The sequence below is a fragment of the Dermacentor albipictus genome, chromosome 1, assembly GCF_038994185.2.
Source record: "Dermacentor albipictus isolate Rhodes 1998 colony chromosome 1, USDA_Dalb.pri_finalv2, whole genome shotgun sequence".
Taxonomy (NCBI): domain Eukaryota; kingdom Metazoa; phylum Arthropoda; class Arachnida; order Ixodida; family Ixodidae; genus Dermacentor; species Dermacentor albipictus.
Genome location: NC_091821.1, coordinates 307,911,770 through 307,929,362, shown reverse-complemented (window position 1 = coordinate 307,929,362; position 17,593 = coordinate 307,911,770). Strand labels below are relative to the sequence as shown.

General features: G+C 45.9%; 1 protein-coding gene across 3 annotated transcripts in view; it reads left to right on the top strand.

Moving 5' to 3' along the window:
* The first annotated feature begins 172 nt into the window (after positions 1-172).
* eIF4A (eukaryotic translation initiation factor 4A) overlaps positions 173-17,593 on the top strand; it is a 36,640-nt gene continuing 19,219 nt past the window's right edge. Inside the window, exons 1-4 of one of the 3 annotated variants that reach the window (XM_070531525.1) lie at positions 173-314; positions 1,990-2,077; positions 2,716-2,848; positions 5,858-6,163. In XM_070531525.1, coding sequence (XP_070387626.1) covers positions 292-314; positions 1,990-2,077; positions 2,716-2,848; positions 5,858-6,163 — 550 coding nt within the window. In that variant the 5' untranslated portion in view covers positions 173-291. Of the gene's footprint in view, positions 315-466; positions 529-1,337; positions 1,376-1,989; positions 2,078-2,715; positions 2,849-5,857; positions 6,164-17,593 lie in introns of those variants that run through there. The other 2 variants (XM_070531524.1, XM_070531526.1) reach the window with 2 other exon arrangements.

Genomic DNA, 17,593 nt, shown 5'->3' with positions numbered 1-17,593 from the left:
GCGAGAAGGGCCAGAGAGGCGGCTGCAATGCCAGTTCACACAAGCGGAAGCACCTCCGACTCTGTAATATAGTTCTTGCGACCATACGCAAATACTCACTAATGTAAAAGTTTTCTGAGGTTCTAACATGATCAAAAACAAAAAATTTAATACTTTCAGTGTTTTATAGCGCAGTTGTATTTTTACTAGCAGTTCTGTGATAAACCGCCGCCGGCACGATTAAGCGGAAGGATACTAGGTATGAAACTGCGGCCGGTTTTTCCTTTCGTGCCGCACTAATTGCATGCGATCATGTCTTATCCCCACGATGAAAGGTGAGCTCCGTCTTCAAGCATATTTTGTCGCCTAAAGTTCATTGAAATTAGCCAAAATTGGCATCTAAGTAGTATAGTATTACTAACAAGTTGCTCTGGTCGTGATTAATGCGTGATAGTGTGAGAAATACAGAAAATTTTAGGGTCCGTCTTGTGACACGGCCATCATGGCGTATCGGTCCTGCCCTGTGAATAACACGTGCCCAGCTAAATTGTGCGTTTGGACCAATTTCATGCGCCGTGCACAAATTGCGTTCGTTGAGGCAGCGATACTTAGTTGTTCGGTATTGTTCGTTCTTTTTTGCGGTCGAGTTAGGCGAGTGTATCGAACACTGGCAATTTTAGCCGCCCACGACGGGCCGGACGTTTGAATGGGCGCGTTAGAAACAGCTTGTAGGGATACAGAGGCGGTGATTTAGCCACATTGTCAAAGTTGTAACACATACGTGGTATCATGCATGGTTGGGAAAGCGTCTCGACAAATATTTTGCCGTGTACTAACAACTACGCCGCGTCGCCGGTCCAACTGCGCCGGATTCAGCCGTTAGGCCTACTTTAGGCCTTGCGGCGTGTCATCGCTTTTCTCGAGTGAATACCACGACAGACCTTGCCCTCCTATTAGTCCCTGTTCGCGTCGAGTAATCATTTGCTTGTACCGCTTACATTACTAACAATTGTTGGTTACTGACGAGTTTTCGTTTGTTGTTCCCGAGTCGGTAAAATGACAATAAAAAGCTAGTTCTACCGCTTTGCTTGTTATAAAATTATCCTCGTTCGTCCTATCTAGAAGTCGTGGCCGCTTATGAGCTGTTCCGTCGCGAAAAGAGATTTGACGTTAGCATCGCTAAGTCGCCTTACATTTCCAGCTGTTGAAAAATAGCCGGAATATTTCCGACCTTCGAACGTACCATTGACAAGACGCCCACGTAGTTCCGCGTGTACTTTGCGAGAGGGGTTCGCGTTCGTTGAACGACAGCTGTAGCATATTGAATTTGCTGCGGCTATCTGTGCCCTGTCCCCTTTGCATCATGCGTCGGTATGGAACATCGCGTCTGCTTACTGTAAGTCGAAGGTGTTCCTTATCATGCGCGTTGTATTGGACATTGCGTACGTGGAGTTGTGATTGATTACTCCCCGTCAGACCAACAGGAGATTCGCACAGATATTTGGGTCCAATCGTGGAGCCTTGTTGCTTCAGGATGTTGTTTAAATTAGTGCCCGCGTTGGCACGACGTGTTCGGATGTCTGACCTTTGAAACAGCAATACCGTTTCGCGAAATGGCGGAGTATGCCCCACCAGATTTGGGTGAGGTCTTAGGGCGAACACTAAAGTGTTCTCCGGTCTCAACGACTGGTGCTGAAATCTCATTTTACAGCAACTATATCATCTGTGTTTATGTAACCGATCTGGGTTCCGGGTTTTCAGCCATAAATTAGTTCAATTTTGCCCACAAGATGACTTGTTGTGGCAGTACCAGCGTTTTTACTGCACATGGTGACGTGTTTGACAGGCGAAACTCGCATTCCATATTTACACATTGGAGTTGACACCTTTTTTGCCCTGTGATGTTGAGATCTAAGCACATGATGCAAGTGGATTGAAGTGTCATAGAGATGTACCTTGGTGTATGGTTTGAAGCCAGCCACATAATTTATTTGCTTTATGTTTGAACAGAAATGGGCCGAGCGACTGGGATCCTGAGAAACGACAGGACCAGGAGTATGATGGGCCCCCAGGCATGGAACCAGACGGCATCATCGAGGTGAGCATTCCTGCCACTTGCACTGCAAGTTAAAGTTGCCTAAAAATATTTGATTTAGCAGTAATCGTGTGCATTGTATTGGCCATTGGTTAAGTGCTGATGCATTAAACTTTTTCTGTCAAACCAACTCAAGATTCAAGCAGTTTTCAGGTCTATTCCTCAAGTCATGTCGTTTCAGAACATCGTTTACATTTGCACATATGTTGTCGCACTGTGTTACGATGCCTGACCTTTAAAAAGCACCAATACCGTTGCATAAAATGACGGGTTTGGATTGTCCAGAGGTCAGACAGCATGCCCCACCAGACTTGGGTGAGGTCTTAGGGTGAACACATCGGTGGTCTCTGAGGCCTCAATGACTGGTGCTACAATGATTTCTCACTTTACGGCAACTAGGTTATCGCGCTTTGTGTTCGATCTGCATTTTCTGCCAAGAATAGGCTTCAAACTTTTGTTCACAAGATGACTTGACCTGGCAGCACCAGGGTTTCTTTCACATGTTGGTGTGTGTGTGTGGTGGGCAAAGCTTACATTTCATATTTATGTATCGAAGTTGGCATCTTGCATGTTTGTGCTGTGATGTTTTTTTCTAAGTTTGGCTGTTTTTAATATGTGCTAATTTGTTTTTTTTCCGGCAGAGCAACTGGGAGGAGATCATCGACAACTTTGATGACATGAACCTTCGTGAAGAGCTCTTGCGTGGAATCTATGCCTATGGTTTTGAGAAGCCATCTGCTATTCAGCAGAGAGCCATTATCCCATGCATCAAAGGTAGGTTTTTAACAGATCGGTTAGGTTCTCGAAAAACTACCCCTTCTCCCCCACTGGAAAAAAAAAAGAAAGGCACCTCATGCAGCGACATCGTAATTGCCATTGCATGCTAGGTAGCTAGCTGAAGTTAGATTTAAATCAGACTCTTGTGTGTAGACCTAACCCGGTTTGCTTCAGAGTCGAGGCGTGCGTTAAGAGTGTGCGTGAGGAAAATATATCTGTTGCATAATGACTGGTCTCATGTCAGCTTTGCTGCAGTACTGCTCTGTTATGCGGCAAAGCATATTAAGAGTGTGAAGTGGCCACTGTCATGGGACATAGTATACATTCTTTAATTATGCGTGCATGCCGGTACAGTATGAGCACTGAGACGTTTAATTACTGACAGCCATTCAGTGGTGGCGTTTCTTTTAGAAACATTTTCTTGTCCTCGTCCGGTCCCTCTTTCCTGTGCACTTGGCGAATCTCCTGAATTTCGAGGTTAGCTGGTATGCAGTGGGCGCTTAATGTGGTTATTAGCCAGCTACATTATCACCCTCAGGCACTCTTCAGTAAAATAGTAATGTCATGTGTTAAACAATAATTGAATAGTCTTAAAGAGGGTGCTTTCACACCCATTATTATTGAAGGTCGTATTAGACCAAGCATATGGCAAGTGGCAACTTCACGTTTTGGGGATGCCATTTCTTCATTTATTGTGCATGTAGTAGTAATTTGAGAGATGGTTCCAGCATCAACTAATAGTCAGGCTGTGCCATGGCACTTGCACATCTGACAGCAAATGATGCTATATGAATTTGGTCCTGGCATTGTGCAGAGGCTTGTCACTTGTTGCCTCTGTCAAAGCTGCGACACACAGTGTTGTGGACCACTACTTTTGGAACAGGCTTGTATACCTCATTGGTGTTTTGCCATATGTGGTTAGTTTATAACAGTAAAGTGTATTTTTCACTTTTAAAGTGATCGCGTAAGTGCAGGGTTATGGGCACTCAATTTTGTGCATCTATGTAGCTTCCATAAGGACGCATTGTGTACATTTGCACCTTAACTTTCCATACGACACCTGTTGGGCATAGTTAGCCCGCTAACAATGGTTTCAAACACTATATTTAAGACCTCTTGCACTGCTCACCTATACATTGCGACATCTGTTCTACAGTAGCAGGAGTACACTCCTTTCTGTAGAGTTCATTTTTTTCCCCACTTGGCGGCGATTTTCCAACAAGATGAATATGTGCACATGCTCGTCGGAGTTGAAAGCCAAAACGGCTGCCTTTGGAAGCATCATGTGTGCTTTGAAACATTGCAGATCTCGCGATTCCACTGTGTCTGCGGCTGATTTGATCAATGGCTCAAGCAGCAGGCAGTAAGAGGGTGCTACCATTTCATGTTTAAGTGAGAGAAACAATTGCTGTATTTAATCTGTAACTTGAAAATGCACCACTAGTTTGTTCTGCTCAACGAACTGAAGCCATTCAGCACTAACCAGCTAACATGAAGGTGACGTACTGAAACAGCAAGAAATGTTATGACAGCGAAATGCAGCAGGAAATAAGTTTACTGCAAGGCTTGCAATGGTTCTTTGTTTCATGCTGCACGACCAAAGGTTATTCACCCACTGACATTAGCATTAAGGGGGTACGCGGCCCTTGGAAACCGAAAAATTGCAAAAAAGTCTATTTTTGAAAAATATTTTTGGGTTGTGTGTCTCATAAATTACCTGATCTGTAATTATCAGTACCTAATTCAACCGCAAAGTACCAAAAAGAAACGCTATTTTTGAGGCCACCGTGGCCCACAAGACGCGCTTACTCGTCGTGCCGTTGGCCATTTTTGGTACCATCTTTTCGTCACACCGATGACAATGCCGGATTTTCGTGTAAGGAGGCATATAATGCTTTCGCACTAAAAGGGCACTAAAGAGAAACATTCAATCAGTTTTTATACAGGAGTCGGATTGGAAATTGAGTGGCACTTTGAGCGAGTGTTACCTTGGAGGGCATGCTGTTAGACGAGAAACGAAGGTGCCCTTTGAAATTGATTCCATTGTCTATTGGTAAATCAAGCAGCACATTAGGTAGTTATTCATATATCCAACATTTGCGAAATAGCATTAAGAGCATCATTACGAGCTAAGACCAGACATTGCACCCAACACCCAAGCAATGCACTACGTGTTTGGAAGTCCTGATGGCGGCGAAGTGTTGCTGCCTAATAAATGAAACAGTTTCACTTGGCAGATCAAGAATGGCCGTTTTCATAGGCATGGATGCTGAGAATATTAAATAAAGAAAACCTTTTTCAGAAATAGCGCCAATTGTCCACTGATGATTTATATCTTAAGCACTGCCCATGAGGCTATGCAGTTAAACTGAGCAAAGTGAGTTCGATGATTGCACTTGTAGGCAAGTGTGTTCTACAATGAGTGTCGCTAAACTTTTTGACACTTAACGGCGAAGTGCACTCACTCAGTGACCCCCTATTTGCCTACCTGACCAGGGGTATTGGACTGACAATGTATTCATTCAAAATTCTGCCCGATAATATTGTGGTGAGAAGAAAGTGAATGCCAAGCTTCCATTTTTTGCATTCTTTGTTCAAATCCTTGCGATGTCATGCTTGCTTTGTGATGTTTAGGCTGTTTGTGTCTTTACTGCTAAAATGTAATTGGCTTGGCTAGGCTCGATTAGATGCCATCAAAAGCTGTCAATAGCGAGCTGGTGCAGGAACTTCAAGGTGACCTGGCATTCATTTTCGCATGTTGGGTTATCAAGCCTTCACTCCTGGTAAAAGTGGCTTCCTTGGCATGTTAGTACAAAATAGGGCATAAACATTGTTCAATGTATTGTTTTCTTTGACGGCATGCTATCAAAGTCTCGTGCTAACTGTGGCCGCATGTGTGTTTCCTACCTTACCGGTGGGCTAGCACAAGGACTGACAGGATGGGTTCAGGCAGTAGTCGCTGTGTGTCTTTGGATATACTGACGGGATGGCACCTTTTTTCTTCAGGGATGGACGTGATAGCCCAGGCCCAGTCGGGCACTGGCAAGACGGCAACATTCTCAATTGCCATCCTCCAGCAGATTGACACATCATTGAAGGAGTGCCAGGCACTTATCTTGGCGCCAACACGCGAGCTGGCACAGCAGATCCAAAAGGTCGTCATTGCCCTGGGTGACTACATGAGTGCCCAGTGCCATGCCTGCATTGGAGGCACCAACGTGCGCGAGGACATCCGCAAGCTGGAGAAAGGTGTCCACGTAGTTGTCGGCACTCCAGGGCGTGTCTTTGACATGATCAGCCGCAAGGCCCTGCGTGAGTTATTATATTTTTGCCATACAGATGAGCTTCAACAGCCATTATGTGTGCCCACTGTTTCAGGTTTTTTTTAACTTTAAAATTTAATGTGAAAGTATAATTAGAAAAGCTTGCATATGGTCTAACAAAATGCACAGGGCACTTGTTTTATTGTCAGAGTAAAGCACATCCCATATGCTGCAAGGCGAGCTTGCAATTGAAGATGCGACATAGACATAACAGCCTGCTGTACAATTTTACATCTATATACAGTGGAACCCCGTTCATACGTTTTTCACCGGACCGGGGAAAAAAAAACGTAACAGCTGGGAAAACGCAAGTGAGGAAAGCTCCGAAAATGAATGAAAAAAGTGCAGTTTCAACTGTAGACAATTTCCACAGAGTGCGCTTATGACTAAAAAAATCTAGAATGGTGGCTTGCCGTTTCTTTTGCTCGCTAAAAATCGCCACACGTTTCTGGATAGCCTGGAAGGCCGCATTGCTGTCAGCGTCGCTGTGAGGTGCGACGTACCTGCGGAGGAGGTCCAGAGCCGCGACGGCTTCTCCAAAGCTAGGATTTGGCAACTCATCGGCATCATGCGGCTCGTGCTCCTCGTCGTCACCGCGCCACCGCAATGGCAACAGACGAAGGAATATTGGCGGGAAATTTTGCCCTCTTTGGCGTAATCAGGCTAACGTGCTAACGATTGTTTAGTATTGCTGTGGAGCGCGCGCGTCTGAGCAGCCCGGTTGCGCGCAGCGCGGCGTGGGAGAAATGTAGATAAGAGAGGAGAGCTGGCCCGATAGGCGGAGCAACGCCACGAGCAATGCCAACTTCCGGTTTCACTTTGGCTTCACAAAGAATGACGTCAGGGCCTCTCCTGAGTTTGTTTCCTCCGTGAGTCGACCCGTCCAACAACCATGCGGTGACTGTAAGCACAGTGATGATAGTGAGAGCATTTTTCATGAATGGCCACTTAGTGGCGGCCTCTTGCAGCTAGTTGCGTGCGGCTTCTTGCAGCTAGTTCCATAGCCAAGCCCTGCCAAAACTCGTCAAAGGCCAAAATGGTAGTTGGAGCGCGTTGCCTACTTTTAGCCCAGGCGGGTTCGCGGTGCTAAGTTGCGACGTATCATGCAGGAACGTTTTCACAGCTACTACGTAACAGCGGGGTTCCTTATACATAGGATCCTATGGAAGCTATGCCGGGACCGGATGAAAACGACGTAGCAGCCGGGAAAACGCAGCAGTGAGGAACGTAACAGCGGGGTTCTACTGTATATATGTTAAGGTTGCTTGTAATCACCCAACCTTCCTTGTTAGTGGTTTTTTGCACAGAAAGCCCCTAGAATTTAATTACAATTAGAGGACTTGGTCTGCTTATGCTGAGTAGCTCCTTTGTGGACCTGATCATTGCTATTCAAGTGCACAGCGAGTTTTTCAGGTCTGTAACATGATAGCTGGCAAAAACAAAGCTGGAAGACATTCTCCTTGCAAGCCCATTAGCTTGGCGTTTCATTTACTCGCAGTGCATTGCTGTTCAGAACATGTCCTTCGCTGTTTTTTACATTACAACGGGGGTAACTGCAACGTGACTGGCAACTGTGTTTGAGCAATACTTCACTTTATTCTAATGTGTGCATTTCAACTTAAGGGGGGACGATACACTTCAAATATTTTTATTTTTAAACAATTTGGATGAAATTTGCACAGTTACTGTGTTTTACCAGCCGATTCCAAAAATGCAATTATATTTTTTCTAGGACAAATACTTTTCGTGGCGTATAAATCACAATCTCTTTTATTTAAAGCCCAATTAGCTAATTAAGGGGGGAGGAGGGGATCAGAATTAACTTTTTTGTTTCTTGACAGAAAGGGCTGAAATTTGGCACACACTGCACATTGCAATAAAGAGACAAATCTAAAATTCCATTGGGATATCTTAATTAATTTTTGTTTTATAAGAATTGATAAGTTCCTTGCTTGTGGAAAGCCTGGCTCAGTAACAAAACATGATAGGGAGCTGGGAATACTTTGCATGCATGTTTGCCCAGATGTCTATTGTACATCAAGACAGTGTTCGATTTTTTTTTAGTGCACTAATAATTTTTTGTTCAACTTAACATGCACATGACTGTGCTTCACTGCATGGAGCCATGTAGTAATTGTGAAATAATTAAATAATGGAAAGATAAAGAAACATTTCAAGACTGTTTTTAAGTACAGCACAGCTTGTGGATCACAGCAAAACAAACTGGGCCAAAATCGGTCCAGCCATTGTTGTGCTACGCTTTCCACGTGCGAGGTGATTGAAAAAAAAAATATATGCAATTGAGAAAACTGGCTGCAACGTTTTAAAAGCACTGCAAATTTATTAAAAAGCACCAGGGCTGTAATATTCTGAATCATTGCTGTCAGGCATCTTCTTACACCTTTGCCTCATTGTTTGGTGGGCTTTGGATGCCTTCTTCAGGCGTTCTTTATCCTTTTCTTGCGCCGTCTGGAGTAGTGCATGACCACCATTTTCATGGCCAGACCAAGCCTGGTATCGCAGTGTACACCCACAGAACGCTGTTGGCATCTTGAGCAGAGTTTTAGCTATCAGAGTTCATCGCAGAAACAGGCGTAACAATGAACTCACAGTCGCATGGGGCCGAAATTTGTTCTTGGCATTGCTGCTTCTGCTCAGTCGCGGACACTGCGCGAAGGGAGTCGCGAACGCTGCATGCCTGCGCTTCTGCAGCCACCGCTGACACAAAGCGCGGCTCGAGGCACGTCTAAATCGTGCGATGATCCGTCTGATCAGCCTTGAGTCACCATACAGTATGTAGCTCGACGGTTGGGGCTCACTTGTCCCTGTCGCACAATGCATCGGAAACGCACACCGTCTCTGCTGGCGATGGAGACCTTCGACCCGCGTCGCCTCCAACAACGCGATCTCGGTTGCTGACTCGCGCGGCCGTACGCACAAGTGCGAGAGCCTCCGTTGGCACGTCTTCCGGTGGCTTGGTTATCAGTGTCGATGTCACAGGGCGATTGTTGGCTTTGCTGCTGGAATCGCACGGTGCAAGATAACGCGGCACGTTATCCGCGTGTTCAGTCGGGTTCTCCGTTTTTCCCGCTGGCCGCTGTCTTTTTCTCGCCGTAGGAGGCTTGCGCTTCCGTTTTCTGAAGGCATGCTTCATTTAAATGTTCTTTTCCAACGAGCGACGATCCATCACTGACATGGGAGCTTTCATAAATCCCAATTCTGCGAGTGTCAGACGAAGAAAGACGCCGGCGTGGTTTTCAAAGCAGACAACTGTGGTCCGCTGTGGTTGCCAGCTTGCCCGCTGCTGCAGCAGCAACCAATGGCGAGACGCCTTTCAGTACGGCAACCAATCGGAGGCCCGCTTTCATCGCAGGGCCCGTGTGACCGCCTCTAGCAGACCCGCGCTTCTTTTGTGTTTGTGTGTTTGTTACAAGATGGCGACGACCGAAGAATTCAGAAACGGAATGGCGAAACTTCAAGCTTTCGAACGTTACCAAGATGGCACTCGCGTTCGGTGGCGGGAAAGACGAGTTAGGGCTCCACGAACTGCGGTGATTTTATGCGATTTAAAGCTGTTTTCTCGCCCTACGGACTGATAAATTTTTTTCGGGCACTTTTAGTGCGTTTTCAGTCGAACCATTTTGATACAATGTAGATTAGGCATTGCAGATACCGAAACGCGTCATTGCCAAAAATCGATCTTTTTTCGTTTTTCGCGATCTGATCCCCGCATACCTCCTTAACACCACCTTGCATAGTAAAGTGCAGCACATGGAATCAATTTTGAATGTTCATAGTGTGTCTTTGGGCATAAGCTTTTGTACTAGGCCATTTGGAAGTGAAGTTATAGCTTGTCAAATTTAGTCATAAAAAATGCCCACCTTGATACTAGAACGAAAGGTTAATTTTCAAAATTGTCTCGAAGAAGTATTATAAAATAATTTTTCTTGACACACCACCTCTATTTATCTTACTAGGAAAAAAAGTTATAATGATAGCCCAAGCAGAACAAAAGATATCACTCCGGCAAAGAGGAAGGGCATGAAAATTGTTTTGAGAAATCAAGGAAAAACATTCCAGCACATCTTTACTCTAGAAAAAACAACGGTAATTCATCAAAATGCACCAGAAGCGTAGTCTGGGTGCATCCTGGTTTCATGCTTCTTCACCAGTTTTCCAAGCTTCAGTGAAGCTGTCTGTTTCTTGCTGGAGCTGATGCTGCGGCGGTGGTCTTTCTCTTGTGCTGTCTTGGAGACGGTGCCTGTGACAGACATGTCTATCTGCCCCAAAATTTATGTTGCAGAATAGAGATCTCCGGTGTTAAAGCGCAGCACTGCTTCTCCTACAGCTGCTTCCACTGCGAAGCTGCCACTGCACGTTTCATTTTGAGGCCAAACTCCAAATTACTGAATGCAAGCTCTCACTGGAGTTCTGCGTTTTGCCTCATTGGCATCTTTCAATCAAAGCCTTTTCCGATAAGCGGATATAAACAGGCAGCAGTGCTTCCGTGACATCTTCTGGTAGATTGTAGACGTGACTCGGGTCAGGCTCGCCCATTGATTTTGCAGCATTATGCCGACACCATAAACCTTAGCCAGCAGGAAACAAGCTGTGGTCTGGGCATTCAGCCGTGGATGTGACATGGTGGTAAGTGGCCATCACAGCTCTTTGCATACGTGCCACGTCAGCTTCATGAGGCTTCAGTGCCCGGCCATAGTATGTGCTCAGCCTGGTTATGAGTTCACCAGTCAGCCTGCCTCTTTCTTCCACCAAGGCCCCGCTTATTCTCACATCTATGCTTCTGCATCAAATCTCGCAAGGCCGTCCCCTTGCGTTTTTGCACATGGTTTGTGCAGCCTTTCTTTCACCTGGTACTTTCTGCCTGAATGGCAGAAAATGTTTTGCTGTCGCCATCACACAGCATGGTTGTGTAGAATAGGCCATGGCATTCAAATGATCTCTCAAAAAGGATCAAAGCCGCCTCAACTTCCATTTGGCCAGCTTTGCTATCGGTGTTTTTCTGGCATTTACCTTTATGGTTTGCACTTCATTCTCCGTAGCCGTCGGTATCAGGCTGTGGGCCCATCTCACATGCTAAGCAAAAGTTGGACAAAACCACATCGGTGATATACCCACTGAATAGTTCGATCACTGTGCCGACGCCGATGTGGGAAGAGTGGCCTCGTGTCATCCACATGTCGTCGTAGCTAATAGAAATGTTGCTCTTGTGGCCAAAACATAATGCTTTGTAAAGAGTTGCAACTTTCGTTGCACATTTTCTCATAGCAGCCTCCGCTGTTCGCGTGGAAACGGGGTGCCAACCTGTTCTTCATCGCTCTCACAGCAAAGTTTACCTCGAACGGGTTGCACGTTTTTGAGCTGTCCATCCACGGCAAAGTCCAGTCATCTGCGATCTCGCTGCAGTTGTCACATTTAACTGTCAGCTTGAGGGCAAGTCCATAATCGCAGTTCCCTCTGATGACCGATGCACGTCCGCGACACACACTGTAGCATAAAACGCCTAGGAGTGATTTGAGATCAAGATGCACTATTATATCGGAGCGATGCAGTGCTCCGATGCAGGTTCTGATGCCTCGCTGCAAGTCTCAAAGGGCTCTATTTTCCGCGCTGTTGCCGGGGCCGACGAAAGGAGCTCGAGCGTCACTTTTTCATTTGCACACTTTCATTTTGACGTCCGTCAACACTTTGGCGTCAATCCTTAGACGTCCTGAGTTCACTTCAATGCTGTTTCCACCGTCATCGCTGCCGGAGGGAATGTGATCAGTTGGCGCCGACGAAAACGCTCGAGCATCTTTTTCACGGGCACATTCTTGCTTCACTTTGGCTTCCGTCAACACTTCGGCATCAATTCTTGGGTGATCGGAGTTAGCTTCAGTCAATACTTCAGTGCTGTTTCCGCCGTCACCGCTGCTGGAGGGAACGTGATCAGTCTCAAAGGTATTGCATGGTCGTGGTGCATCGACGCTTCGTTCCCCAGAATCAATTGATTGAGGGATGTGATGACTGCTCAGGCTTCCTCCGGTGACCTTTCCATTTTTTCCGACCGAAAGCATGCAGAGTACGATACTTTTTCACATTTCCAGGCATAGCAACACAATGCTCTTCCGAGACGTGCGTAGTACACAAGCCTTTCAAGATGGTGCCGGGGGGTACAAATACATCAAGTCAGCTGCTCCCATACAACCGGGTAGTGCCATTTTGCTCATGTGCGTTGGCTAGCCAATAGCAGTGGCTGCTGCTCTTCATCTTTGAGGCCTTGTCTTTCGTCCAGAGAAGACGCTCGGGGTTGCTTACCGCAAAAAAAAAAAGGGTCAAAGTGCGCTCTGAATGAGACCAAAATGTGCTGATTGAGCACGTAGATCTCGCGTAATAAAGATGTAAAATCCTGGGTTGTCTGTACTCAATTTAAAAAGTAGAGCGCTCAGTTTTCATTTTTAAACTCTGGTAACGATGGAAGTTGATGGTATGCAGCTACAAAAATTCATATACATAGGTGCAGAAAGAAGTTGCGAACATAGATAAGGTCAGTGAAAACCGAGTTTTTTGGCCGATTTTCGGTTCCGAAGTGCCGGGTCCCCCTTCAATTAATTTTAGCATAGCATACCTGCCAACTCTTCCCAATTTTCTGTAAAATGTATGAATTTTGAGCAGGCTTAAGATTTTACGAATCGTGCTTGAAATTTTACGGAAAACATTCTATTTTCGAAAAAAAAAAGTGAAAATGTAGTAAAGCTACACCTTGGTACCCTGTGCCGCCAAGAGACGGCAATACGTATGCGTGATATCATCAGCCGCTACAAGGTTGTAGTGACTTGTGTCGTCTACTAGGGGGTCAGGAATTATATCCAAAGCTTGCCTTGGCAGACCTGTTGCCATGCTGTTGACTTTGTTTACGTGGGAGCGCTGGGTTGGACTTCAGTCAGCTTCAGTCACTGCAGTGTTGGCATCGCACGAGCTGCTGTGTCGGATGCAGTGAGACTCCGGCATGTAGCGGCTTCGCAGTACACGGCAGAATTTCCGTGCCGTTGAAGAAAAGGGAGAAGTTCGGATTCTGCACCACGTGTGCCTGTGATGTGAACATATCGCGTGGCGACAAGTCTGAAATCAAGGTCCACATCGCTTCGAAAAAGCACCAGGGATACGTGCGAGTCCCCGCAGACAGCCAGCCAAGAATAGCAAGTTTTGTACACAGCGACAATGTCCTCGATGTGATTCGTGCAAAATGCTTCTTCACAGCGTTTTTAGTTGAACACAACATCCCTCTGAGTGCCAGCGATCATGCTGGACCGCTTTTCTGGAAGTTCCCCAAGTGCGAAGAAGCGAAACGCTACGCCTATGGACGAACAAAGACAGTGTTAATTGTTCAGGAAATAGCCGCCAGCGCAGAGACTCCTTTGCTGGATGCCCCAAAACAGCAGGTATTTTCGATCGCTGTGGATGGCAGTAACAATAGGGATATGCAGATTTACCCTATTGTTGTGACATTTCGTTAAAGAAACGAGTAGTCGAAAGCTGCCTTCTTTGCCTCGAGACAATCCAAGGGGAAGCGACATGTCACAAGATTGCAATTCTGGTTTTGGGCGAGATGAAGTCTTGGAATTTGCCTCTCAGAAACCTGTTGGCTATGTGTTCGGACAATGCCAACGTCAAGAAATGGCAAGAACAGTTTTCCTACTGTATTGAGAGAGGCTCAATTAGGTTTGATAGGGGTTGGTTGCCCGTGCCATCTCATCAACTTGGCCGCCCAGAAAGGAGCTTCTTGTCTTCCTGTAAAGGTTGATGAGGCTTTAGTTCACATTTTTCTTTTACCTAGAGTAAAGCTTGAAACGGACAGATCGACTTAGAGTTCCAAAAAATGCATGACGCTGAGGTCAGAAAGATGTTGAAGCATTTGCCGACACATTGGCTGTCGTTGGGAAAGTGTTTGAAGAGGCTGCTCGACCTGTGGAAACCACTACTCAGCTTTTTTTTTTATTTGAAACAAAGCAGTGCAACAAGCGAAGCTTGTTTTTGGAGTCCTACCAAATTGCGAAGACTTCCTCACAAACCCCCCCCCAAGAACCCTGCACTGCCTCCAAAGTCTGCTACACATCTTCACAAGACTGCTGCAGGCCTTGGGAAAAAAAGCACCAATGGTGGTGAACTCTCGCTAAAGAGGAAAGGAGCTCATTAGTACTTCAAGCAAAAAAACAAACTTCATACCAAGGATTCTGGAGAAGCCAGCCACGTGACCTGTGAGGAGTGCCTGTATTATTTTTTTGTCATTGGTGCTTAAAGGGAAGCTGAAGAGTCTGTCGAATTCAATAAGACGCTCATATACGGATGCGGGAATCTTATAAACCCTGTAGGTAAAATTTGGATTTTTTTTTTCATTTAGGAGCGACGTAATCGTCGGTTGAAATTGCGCTGTAGCTCCGCCCCCCGTCGAGCGAGCGGAGCGGAGACTGGAAACTGCGGTGTTGTGACGTCAACTCTAGTGTTTCGTTCCTTCGCAGTGTCCGCGACCATGCCTGACCGCGCTTGTTCCTGCGTGCGTGCCATCGTAATCTGCTTCGATCGACCCTGCATTCCTTTGTTGGTGCGTCTGCGTGTATGTAGAGTGGTAGTCAACGTGAGTGGTAATCAACGTGAGTGGTAGTCAACAGATGGTCACTACACGTACTGCATGAACCGGGAAGCTTTTCACGCGTATAAACCGTCTTTGTAGATTGCCGACAGCTTTGGACAGCGCACAAATGCAGACGATCGCATCCCCGCTTATGTTCCACGAGGAGGCAGTCAGGAACACAACACTACAGTTGTTTGACCGGAAATGAGCTCACTAGATCGGCGAAAGATCGGCGAGATCACTAGATCGCTTTGCAAAAGCATACTCACCAAAGAGCATTTACAACACGAGGAGATCCCAAGACTTTGCTTTCGTTCACGTCGAAAGCACTGCTCGCACCAGCATCGCTTGCTTCTTCGAGAGGCCGGCTCTTCGCAATCGGCTCGTACATGTTGGGAGTAAAAAACGCAGTCTCTAAATTTTCCATTACCGTCTCAGAAAAACAGCACCAAACTACCTGGCACCACGCTTCATGTGTAGCGGCAGCGGTCGGTTACTAGAGTTGTCACGAGGCGCACTGACCAATCGCAGGCGAAAACGAGACGCGCGAGCTGGGCGTGTCCGCTGCTGCACTTTTCGTCAAAATAAAATATATTTGCGCTTTCTTTCGCTCAATTTCGATACGATATTCGAATTCGGAGGGTTGAAAATCATTATGTACAGATGTTCACTCATTTTTTCTGGAAAACCTTTCAGCTTCCCTTTAACAGGGCATGCTGTTTTTTTTTTTTCCAAGATGTTATGCTGCCTTTTGAGAAGGCAAGCTGCCTTCAGGCACAGGGTCCTCAGATTCATGCACTGAGGGGCCTCTTGAACTGCCTTTTCTAAGGTCTCCTGACTAGATTTGTGCGTCCAGGTTTTGTCAAGGCATGTCATTCATTGCTGGAAGTTGACTATGGAGCTGCAGAGAACCAGAAAGGTGATGGAAGACATAGTCGTTGGCAGCACAACCTACTTTGTGGTTGAGACATTGAGCTGCATTGAGAGAGAGAGCAGTTCTTCTCTACTGTATGTCTGTACTTAACGGCATCATGCGATTACATCCGCCACGAATTCCTGCTAGAAAACGTCAATCGCAAGGTGGCTGCAGTTGCTCAAGTACAAGCTCTGGAAACTGCTTCATTCAACAGCGTACATCATATCATGGCGTTGCCTGCTATTCTGCCCCAGCAGAGTGGCGAATCAAAAGAAGCAATCGACGCACTTGAAGTAGAGTTTGCCAACTTGCAAGTATATCGGGCTCCAGCCGACATATTGAATGAACCAAGGTGCCATGTGCAGCAATCGCAATTGGGAAGCGTTCGAAGTGTCAACAGATCGCTCAGGTTCCACAGAATTTCAGTGGTCATGCTGGGTATTCTCTCCATTCCCCACAGCAATGCTGAATGTGAGAGAATATTCAGCACTGTGAACAAAACGCAGAACAGTTTCGCTCATCTGTGTGTGAGAATACATCTGAAAGTCTGCTGATGGTCAAGGAGCACCAGAGTGGTACTCGGTTTGAGCAAACCTACACTGAGAAGTTTCTGAAGCAGTCGAAGTCGGCAACAGCAAAATTATTGCAAAAATAAATTGAGCCCCAGTGGTGTTTTCACTCTTTACTCTCAAAAACAGATTTCACTTGCGGTTGTGAAAACATGAGTAAGCTTGTCGCAAAAGGTAAATCCATAATAAAGTGCTGCCCCCCCCCTCCCCCTTGCGATAGTTTTACGAATTTTTAAAAATCTACGGGTTGGCAAGTATGGCATCGTGTTTTAGGAGCCTTTTATGAAATTATGATTGTCACAAGCATGCCAGCATTTCATGGGACTGGTAAAAAGGCGTCATAACTGACCGAATGTTGAATTATTCAGGGTATCAGAAAAAGAATAACAAAAATAACAAAATAACAAACAAAGCTTACAACATTAACATGCTCTTATTTGCTGAATTAATCAACGTACCTAGTGTCCATTTTGCACAAAACCAGTGTGCAAGCTGCAATTCTCATTGACTGAGTAGCACTTGCAGCAGTGCAGGCCTCCGAACTTCCTTCGCAGTGCAGCCGTGGTGCATGTCTTCATCCAAGACGTGCATTTCACTACCGCCTGCACATCCCGATTATTTGTTTGCCCATCAGCTGGTCGCCTACAGGTAGTCCGTCCATTGTGATACAGCCAGTGCTTTTCATCCTCGACAGCTTCTGCCGTGCAGCCATTGCAGAGTCATAATGAAACTACTGCTTGCCGCAACCGCTGTGCTCGAAACCGTGGTCGCTGTCAACACGATCATGGATGGAGACTATGCAGTTACAAAGACACAAAGCCAACACTGTGTTATGTGCGGGAGTAAACTTGAGATTAAAGGCTCTAAAAGCATTAAGTTTTCCTCGTTCGATTTGCACTGCTCACTATGGCTATGTGGACTGTGCTGCCTCATTTCACTTGGATGCTAGAACAGCTTTTGCATCGTACATTTTCGTTGCTTCAATCTCAGATGTGCCTGAACTAACAAAACTTTGATTCCATTAAATAATGCATACAGCCTGCTGGGACCAGAGAAGTTCGGGTTGTCAGATTTTCCGATTTAATGAGGTTTTACTGTACTTGCATTGACGTTGCAAAGATGATATGTTTCAGTAGTTAGCAATTTGCCAAAGTGTGAATAGCATTCAGCATTGTGTTATATAAGACAATTTGCGTGGTGTGCTGTTGGCAGGCCATTGACCTTTAAAAGCACTGGGATCGTACGCTTTCAAGACGGTTGCAGCTGTCGCAAGGTCAGAAATTATGGCACTGGTTTTGGGTGAGG